Source organism: Alosa sapidissima, chromosome 15, assembly GCF_018492685.1.
Source record: "Alosa sapidissima isolate fAloSap1 chromosome 15, fAloSap1.pri, whole genome shotgun sequence".
Lineage (NCBI taxonomy): Eukaryota > Metazoa > Chordata > Actinopteri > Clupeiformes > Clupeidae > Alosa > Alosa sapidissima.
Window position 1 is genome coordinate 5850249 of NC_055971.1, and position 10161 is coordinate 5860409.

Below are 10161 nucleotides of genomic sequence, written 5' to 3' on the forward strand. Positions count from 1 at the left end.
CAGAGCAATCCCACACACTTAGTGTGATGGGACTAAGTAATTAGTGTGAATGTGCTCAGCCGATGAATGATCAACTGAGTAGGTATATGCTCTATTTATACGCTTGAGCCACTGCTTAATGACATTTGCCTGAGGAAGACCCAGCTGGGTCGATCCCAAGCCCCATTGCCACTGTTGCTAGGTTGGACAAGTTTGGTCGTACAAGCTTGAAAAATGCATGCGGTTTTGTTTTGCCACATGCCACGTATGTTACTAACTTTATAGCTTCAAAAAGTTAACAGTAATACAAACTATAGTAGCCTATGTGATGGACCCGTTAGGATTTCTTCCAATTCCAATTAATTTTGTGTTCGGCATGTTATGGTTAACAGCTAATGTTACCCAACTTCATATAATTTATCCCTACACAAAACCTCTCCCAACCCTTCTTATAAAGTTTCTTATTCAACTGATGCTTATTCTAAATGGGATATGCCACTGACATCATGTGTGAAGAGTTAACTAAATGTTGTACAGCTACAATTAAATGTTTTAATTTGGTTTGTGGGCCCCTAGGTAACATTGTCTGTAGCCCCCCTGGACTATGTTTTTTTTTTTTAAAAAAACGGCGACGAAATTGTGAATTTCCAGAGCGTGTTACTCCACACTCGGCAATCGACTCCTACGGACTTTCCCCTAAAGTTTGTGTTAATTAAATGTTAACTAAATGTTTTAATTTGGTTTGTGGGCCCCTAGGCAACCCCCCCCCCCCCCCCCCCCCCACAAAATGGCCTACCACATAAGTCAACAAACCATTGAACCAACAAATAGTCATACAACATCACTGCAACGTAGATACAGCAAAAGCTGAACACCAAGCAGGCCTACTCACACTAGGAATAGAATAGAATAGAATACAATAGCATAGAAAGAAGAGAATAAAGCCTAGGGCACATTCTGAAGGACAATATTGGATAATTCCCAAACATTGGTGGGAACATATGTTGGCCTACAGTGCGTAGCGGTTATGACCTTGACTCTGAGTAAGAATGCCTCTGAAGTCAGAGAGACTACTGGCCTGAGGCCTTTTGTGTCTGACCATGACAAAAACTTTTTCACCTCATTTCTATGTAAAGTGCACACTGGTTTAGCATTACAAACATCCAGTGTTGAGTTGGGAGAAGGTTGAATATGAATTAAAGTAAAGTACTCTAAAGGAATAATACGGTATAGAATGTTTTAAAGTTCAAAGTTCTATTTTCATGTCCATGTCTCATTTACCTAATTTGAACAGGGGTCATGCTGGACAAGTAGGCCTGAGTTGCTGTTTACAGTGAAGTGGGACAAACAGGTGAGGGACTCTCTGGGGACCAAGCTAAGGGCTGCTTCTTGATAGGCAGACTGCTTTGAGAGTTTCCCTAGGAGGCTTTGACTCTGCCACAAGCTGCCAGATGGGCTCAGACTGAGAGGCAGTCACCTGGATGAAATTTAGCCTTCAAAACATGTAAACACCTGGCTCTTTAATTAAACCTCACCTGGCAAGAAAATAAATTTAAATGACATCTATGGGGCATACAATAGCAACACAGGTCCCAATCAAACCAAGCGTGAGAAATTAATTGTTTATTTTGAGTAACTGTCACAAGTAGTCTAACCTAATGTCTTTCCCAGAGCAAAGTGACAAACTAAGACAAAACAATTACAATAGGCTCACCAATTAAGTGATCTGAAAATACACACTGGTGAGACCAATTACTCTGGAAAAACACACAGCATGTCATCATTCTGATGACAATCTACGATGACAGAACATTGTGGTCAGATTTGTCGGACATGCTTCCAAACAAAGCATATACTACAAAAATGCCCTGTATGGACATGCCTGATGGCCCACACCAACAGTACATGCACCCAAACAAAACATGCATACCGTAATATACTAACAAAAAACACATGAACGCACACATAGACATAACCACACAAATTCACACACACGCACACACAAACAAACGCGCACTTGCGCGTGTGCGTGCATGCGCGCACACACACACACTTATTAATGTTTTAAGGTCAAGATTAAACAATTGACCTTCTCCTCAGGAGAGACTGATTTCAGTATTTCCCTTTTTGCTCGGCCTGCATGGGTTAGGCCTGTCAGGGCAGCTCAGATTTAAACATCCACAGGATCATGAATACTAATTATAGATATAGGGGATATTTCTCAACATAACAGTAAAAGTGAATGTAAAGATATAATCATATGACACCAGTGGCTTAACTATAGTAGGTGAAGCAAGTGCCGTTGCACCAGGGCCCGTGACCTCCCGGGGCCCGTCGCTACCCCCGCCCTGCCTCCTTTTTTTAAGAACTTCACCATTAAGAATCAAACTGTCAAATAAAAACGGCTAAATCAAATTACCATCTTTCTTTGTCGTCATACTGTTTCGCCAGAGTATCTTTCTTTCTACTGAGATGCAGCAAGGATTTCTGGGTAGGCTAAGTGATTTTTTTGATTTTTGAATGGATGGTGGCTGCACATTTCAGTCATCGTTCCGACCAAAATGTCCTTCAAACACGAGAGCGTCTGCAAGAAGCGGCAGGAGCGTAAAGAGCAAGGGGAAAGGGTGGCAACCAAGAGTGACCGTGAGGACAGGACACCTAGCAGCAGCATGTTTCCATTGAAAATACGAGAGCCAGAGCATTAAATATTGGGAACATCGTTGACTGTTTTGCACAACGAAAGGCTTGTAAGATGGCCTTCTTCTAATGGCCTAATTCACGCATATTGGTGATTGTATGCATATGAATGATTTTATTTGGTTTCTGCATGGTTAAATAAGTTAGGCTACATTACGTTTTGTTTCTGCGCAGTGCGAGTTTATAAGCAAGCAATCTACGCTTGCAGTTTCAGCAGAGGGTTGAAGAGGCGCATTGAGCGCATTGAGTGTTCCCATAATTCCATGCGAGTTGATGTTAATGCAGTAATATTAGATTACCCTGGCCTGCAGGCTGTTAATAAAATTATTTTTAATGTTTTCACATGTAATGGATCCTATGTAATCGTGTGTTTTTTATTTGAAATTGTAATCTGTAACTACTAAACTACTTCGGTGCCTCAGGCCCTTTGCATAAACAACTGAAGTCACCCTTAATGTGTATTGCATGTATCAGAGCTAATTCATCCTGGGCTAAAGTATGTCGGTATGGGGACCGCGTAGCGCTCTCGCACCTGGGCCCACCATTGGTTTGTTACGCCACTGTATGACACATTTGGCTTGGCCTTTACATAACAAGTCTAATGTAAATGGTCAGGTCAATGTCTGTCTGGGTATCTGTGCCGGATACCCTGTGAAGGCTATACGCGTGGGTTGCTGCCCAGTTCATGTTTTTAAATGTGACATAGCCATGTAAAATAAAGGCTTTTTATATATTTTTGGATACAAAGAGTGCCTTGGATTTCCTCCTTTTTCAAATGATAATTTGTACTGTTGAAAGATTAGAGGCAGGTCACCATCTTCATTGGGAATGGTAAATGGTCTTCACCTCTTGGCTTTTTAAAAATGAGGTTACAAGTAATCCACAGGGCTATATGAAATAAAAACAGAGCTATATGAAATACAAAAATAAAAATCTAATCTTTGCAGAATCAGGAAATATGATAGATATGAGTTGTAAAGGAGTTATCTATAATAATAATGCGTAATAATGCACACCATATCCATAGCAGGAGTGTACCTAAATGATAAAACTGTCACATCTTGATAACATGATTTATGTGCATATTTATATAATTGCTTCTCAACTTTTCAATATCTTCAGGTAGTCACATATTTATAATTGTTCTACTACTACTATTACTACTACTATTAATACTATGTTTATGGTTATGGTATTTATCAGACATTTTTGTCCAAAGTGAATATGTATTATTATTATTATTATTATTATTATTATTATTATTATTATTACAATCTTGCAGGCTGGCAAGGGCAGGGCTTAAATGACTTGGAGGTTACAGCTACATTGACTGTGTTAAAATGATTTCAATAAGTGAAAATGATCTTAGAGTGATTGTGTGGCTATTCTATCATAATACGTTGGTATCTGAAATGTGATTTGTCACACAGAGGCCTGTGTCTGTGTGCAATGAGAGCTGTCCTCCAGGCACCAGGAAGGCTGTACAGAAAGGCAGGCCTGTCTGCTGCTATGACTGTATACCATGTGGAGAGGGTGAGATCAGCAGTGAAACAGGTAATTCAGAGACAAGGTATAGAATGCATAGAAACCTGGCCTGTGAGTCATTATGCATTCTCTTAACACTGTTCAGGATGCACTGTCTGAGCTCTGGTTTACATAACCCGTCCCAATACTGCGGGTCAGCATCTCTAACCATAGTGATCATAATTCTCTTACAGATTCGAATAACTGCGAACTGTGCCCAGGACAATACTGGCCAAATCCTGGCAGAGATAAATGTGTATTAAAAGCTCTCGAGTTTCTCTTATTCACAGAGGTTATGGGAATAGTCTTACTGTTTTTTTCATTGTTTGTTGTCTTTTTAACTGTAATCACAGCCATTATTTTTATGTTAACGATGGATACACCTATTGTTAGAGCCAATAACTCAGAGCTGAGTTTCCTGCTGCTCTTCTCATTAAAATTGTGTTTCCTTTGTTCTCTTACTTTCATTGGTCGGCCCTCTGAGTGGTCCTGTATGTTGCGTCACACAGCGTTTGGGATCACCTTTGTTCTCTGCATCTCCTGTGTTCTGGGGAAAACAATAGTGGTGTTAATGGCCTTCAGAGCCACTCTTCCAGGCAGTAATGTCATGAAGTGGTTTAGGCCTCTGCAACAGAGACTCAGTGTTCTTGGCTTCACTCTCATACAAGTGCTTATATGTGTCCTGTGGTTAACTATATCTCCTCCATTCCTATACAAGAATATGAACCTTTTCAAAGACAAAATCATTCTTGCATGTGATGTGGGTTCAGCTATAGGATTCTGGGCAATATTAGGCTATATTGGACTCCTTGCACTCTTGTGTTTCATACTGGCTTTTCTAGCTCGTAAACTGCCTGATAACTTTAATGAGGCCAAATTCATCACATTTAGTATGTTGATATTCTGTGCAGTCTGGATCACTTTTATTCCTGCTTATGTCAGCTCTCCAGGACAATTTACTGTAGCTGTGGAGATATTTGCTATTTTGGCATCCAGCTTTCGTTTATTGTTTTGTATATTTGCTCCAAAGTGTTATATTATTCTAATACGGCCTGAATTAAACACAAAGAAGCATATGATGGGTAAAATGCCTTCTAAGTCTCTGTAGTACACATAATGAATGGTGAATACATATGTTAAAATGCATTTCATATATTTTATTTTATACAGGAGGTTGATTGTGATTGTGATTGTGACAATGATTTTGTGTAACATATGCAATTAGATGTACCGCATAGTGGTACAAAATATGACCGCAGCTCAGTCCTGTACATCCGTTCCGCGAAAAGAAATCACACTTCAATTTGTCTCCATATTTTACTCCATCCCCCACTCTTGAAACTTTTGTATATGCTTGTTTGGCATGCCTGAGTGTGTGTGTGCGGCTGCACAGAAAGTAGCCTACTGGTGCTGAAAAGGTGAATAGATTGTAGAATAGCCAAAGAAGATGTAGCATTGTTATAAAACCTTTAAAATCTCTAAACAATCACAAATAGGGTAGTTCATCACAGTTCATCCATTGCAACTGGATTGATGAAAGGTCACTTACACCTGTAGGCTACATTGTATTTGGGAAAAGCAAAAGGTATCAGCATAATGTTATTTATTTATTTATTTATTAACAAAAACATCTCTGTCAGTTCCATGCCGTTTTCAACAGCTATCAAAAACAAAGGTCATTTTTGGATGGATGGATTTTTTGTGAATGTTTCTTCTTCTACATAAGATTTTAGTCATCTTTAGTTCATGTGATACTTTATTGTCAATGCACAAATTAAGTAACAGTAGTCTGAAACGTTATTGTTAATGCACAAATTAAGTAACAGTAGTCTGAAATGAAATGCTGTTTTACATCTAACCAGTGGTCCAAATAACTGACATGTCCAAATGGGCCTTGATGAAATGCGTCGCTAGACTGTTCATACACATTTTAACGGGCCAAAGTTGAAGAGCTGTTGTCCGTTATTGTTCGTGCAAATATAGGCTGATTCATGTTCCCTTGCATTGTGTAACTGAGGTCCATGGCTAGTCTGGCTTTCACCAGACCAAGCTCAATCTTTTAAGAAATCAAAAAATAAATAGCGGGCAGATCAGGCTGGGTTCACCCAGTAGTCCATAGGCACCCGATATGGTTTAATTTTCCGATTGAGATATCCACGCTCTGGCTATTCTAAATGCAAAAATGCATCAGGGAGTTATGACAAAACTGTAACTAACAAACTAGATCCTAATAGAAAGCTGTTAGCTTCCCTAAGCTACAGGTAGGCTTATAAGGTAGGCCTATTTACAACATAAATTGTCAATAGGCTATGCTGGCGACACAAATAAAATCTCCTTTGGAAACCAATGGCTTACGCCTTACAGTATCAAGCGGACTTAAACTGCCATATCGTGGCGAAAAGTTGTAATAAAATTCACGCAGCTCCATGAGTCAAGGAAAACGCGAATGAAGTAGCCACTTCTAAATGGGACCCACTACACAGTAGCTTAAGGTGTGTTGCTAAAGCAGCCATAATGAAATGAAGGGGTCAGTGTTTGGATACTTCACACACACGTGCTTTTTAATTTCACAGACTACAACTACCAAGCTGGAATCAAAGCACATCGATTCCCCTCTCACACCCTGCACGCACTTAAAACAAAATAAACAGGCGTCTCAGTCTCACGCATGTATAGGCAAAACTGTATCAGACCGGTGTAACGTTGGTAAATCTTCCATTGCACAGAATGATTTTTGTAGCATGTGCAACAAATGACAGTCGAAAGATACAATTACAGTGCTGCTATCAATTTGCTTGGTATAACCGCATTTATAGTTTTCTACAAATCCAATCAATCAATGCCTCCATCACTCAACCAACGCTAACGGTAACATTACCTAGGTCCTTATTGATATTATAAGATTAACGTACCTGCAGTAAAAACCAAGAATGTCCGATAAACATCCTCAGATTTATTTCGGCTTCAAGAAGAAATGGGAATTACATTTCATGTGAACATCGTCCTATCCTTATTTGTTCTCTGCGGTAAACTACAGTCCTTGTAGGAAGCGTCCATTGTTTTTCCAACCTACTTTTAACTTCCAACAAAATTACGTCTCACTGCAACGATGCGCCATCTAGTGGACAAACGACTACTTATCGCCAATACTGGAAATGCAGCCATGATGATGATGATGATGAATATTTATTTTGGCTTTCTGTTAATCCTACTGAATTTGTAATTATGTATCGGCCGTTCTAATACCGATAGTATGTGGGTGCCTGTGTGTGTGTGCATGTGTATATGTGTGCACCGCCATATACAGGCCAATGAGTGTACAGTCACTAAATGTACACATAACCCCATTTTTTTTTTTAAACCTCCCCATGGATGAAATTCTACAAAACTTGGCATACCCCCAGAGAATGCCAGGTCAATCATACACATAAAATTTGGTGCAGTTCTGAACATCTTAACTGAAGATAGGGGCGATTAAAACAGAATAATATTGCATTTTCACCGGGAGGGTGCAAATCACAAATGAGTGATTATGGGCCAGGTTGATGTGGGCCCTTGAGACCAACATACCATAAAAGATTGTTCATCCTCAGTGCCACGGTTCAGGTAGTTTGTGAAAAGCGAAGGTCTCGCTTTCACGGGTCTCACCGTTAGTGAGCCTTAATTCCCTACATGCAGCTCCCACATAGCATTTACACTGATAAACGCATACAGTTCCCGACGTGCATCACATACACCGACCCGCGGCGTTTCAAAACCTACCGTGCTAGTGACCGCTACAAACATTACATTTAAAACAACCACAATGCATGTCAGTTCAGTCTACTACATTTATTTATCAACATACATAGCGAACAGTGAGGTACCCACTGATTCAGCTCCATTGTTCGTTCCGTAGTAGCAATAAACTCACTTTTGAAACATATACAACACTCACGCATCTTGTTGGCCGACTTTCTGTTGGGTGCGTCCGAATACTGGTCCCCTGGGGAAACACGAACCGCATTGGAGCCAGTTCCTTATTCACTGTCCCGGGACAGTGGAAAGTGGGTTGTTTGGCGCGGGGGTGGTGAGTTGGCGTGTGTTTAATTAGTTTGTTATTATTTGTTATGATTGTTGCATGTAAAGTCCCTGTCTGTATGTAAAGTATATGTGTGGCCATTTATGTACTTTGTATGGTAAAATTATGTGTTATGTCATAGGTTATGTATCTGTATGGAAAAGGTCCATAGTCATACCTCATGTATTACACCCTGTTGGATAGTGAGCTCTACCAATTCACTTTTGATTGGTAGGCCTATTTAAGGGAGAAAGAGAGAGTGGAATGGGAAGTAGTTTGGAATGGCAGAGTACTGCGTCAGCTTGCTGCGAGGCTGTATGTGTGAGTTTGTAATGCCTATGATGGCCGGTTTTGTTTTCTTTTTCAAAGTATTTTTGTTTGTTTGTTTGTTATTTCATATATTGCACCTGCGCACTGTAAATAAACCTGCACCTTTATCACTTAAATCTCGAGAGCTATTTGTTGTCTGCCAACCCTTCAACCACTGGAGTTTTCTGGACACGCCCATCCCTTAAATGTGAGTTGGGGGTTGCAAATGCCTCTCTCTCACATAGTTATTTAGGAAAAACAGCTTTTTTTGCGGTTCGGGTGGCCCAGCACGGGGGGCGGAGTGGCCCCCGGGGACAAAACAAATTTTTTCCGTAAAAGTCTAGTGGGGCTACATACCCACCAAATTTCATGTGGTTCGGTGTCCCGGGTATCGTTGACCAAACATTCAGGAAGTAGATGACGGGGGAAAAAAAAAAAAAAAACTGACAATCCCTATATCACCGCTTCGCTAGCGGCGGTCATAATAAATATGAGCTTCAATATGAAGTTTCAGCACTTCCACCCATACACAAGTAAAACATTAAGAAGCAATTGATTCTATGGCAAAAAATCAAGTTATGATAAAAATAGATCATACACTGAGAAGCACTTTACCGTTATAAAACCTAAAACCTTCTATTGCATTTAATATAAAAAACGTGTGTGAACAATAGTTTCTACTACTAAGAGGAAGGGCAAGAGTATATAGCCTGCTATACAAGAGGTAGACTGCTTATTAGAACAAAAAAGTATTATCTGCAAGGATTAGAATAATATCAATTAGGGGTGTAAAGATTAACCGATAGTATCGGTATCCGTTTTTAACGTGTAAGATACGGCTACATCGATACGTGAAGCCCCGTATCGGAAAAAAACTGAAATGAACTGGTCGTTATATCCAACACTTGTTATGAATCGGTGCACAACCTTTTCTGCTCGCTCAGACTCATTTACGTTCCAAGCAGCGCGTTCATTCCACTTCCGGTTTTGAAACTATACGTGGCACGGAATTGTGGGTAATGCAGTTCGCTTTTGGTTACATTCATTGGCCAAAGTTGTCAAATGACCTTATTACCCATACATCTATTGCAACTTAACCATGTGACAACTTGCACTCGGTCGGCTTTTGTTTTTCGAAATCCAGCGCGAAATTAAAGGAATTATCTGGAGTAAAATGCACTTTAGATCAATTTACGAATGATTGGGAGTACATACGTTGAGTTGACATCAAAATCATGTTATTCGGATGTGTTTTGAGAAAGTTCGATTTTACCGTTTTTAGTCAAAACTCGTTAGCCTGGAAGTGACCAGGGCAAGTCATTTCGCCGCTACAAAACGCTATTTTTATACCTCTTCTACAGTTCCAAACAACATTACACTTACGTGGTAGTGAGTAGAGGGTCCCTAAAGCCAAACCGAAGTATCCCGAGGTCTTTATGTGGTCGGACAGAGAGTCCAGAATGAATTTCATCAAGCCAGTACCTTTCCGGAAATGTTGCTGCTGCAGCTGGCGTCTTTAGGGGAAAGTCCGTAGGAGTCGATTGCCGAGTTTGGAGTAACACGCTCTGGAAATTCACAATTTCGTTGCCGTT

The 10161-nt window shown here is 40.1% G+C and overlaps 1 protein-coding gene across 1 annotated transcript; it reads left to right on the forward strand.

The window, feature by feature from the left end:
- The first annotated feature begins 2540 nt into the window (after positions 1 to 2540).
- LOC121684540 (extracellular calcium-sensing receptor-like) lies at positions 2541 to 5308 on the forward strand. The gene is made up of 3 exons (XM_042064601.1): positions 2541 to 2603; positions 4107 to 4230; positions 4395 to 5308. Exons 1-3 carry the CDS (start codon positions 2541 to 2543, stop codon positions 5306 to 5308), a joined length of 1101 nt encoding a protein of 366 aa, XP_041920535.1.
- Positions 5309 to 10161: the final 4853 nt, after the last annotated feature.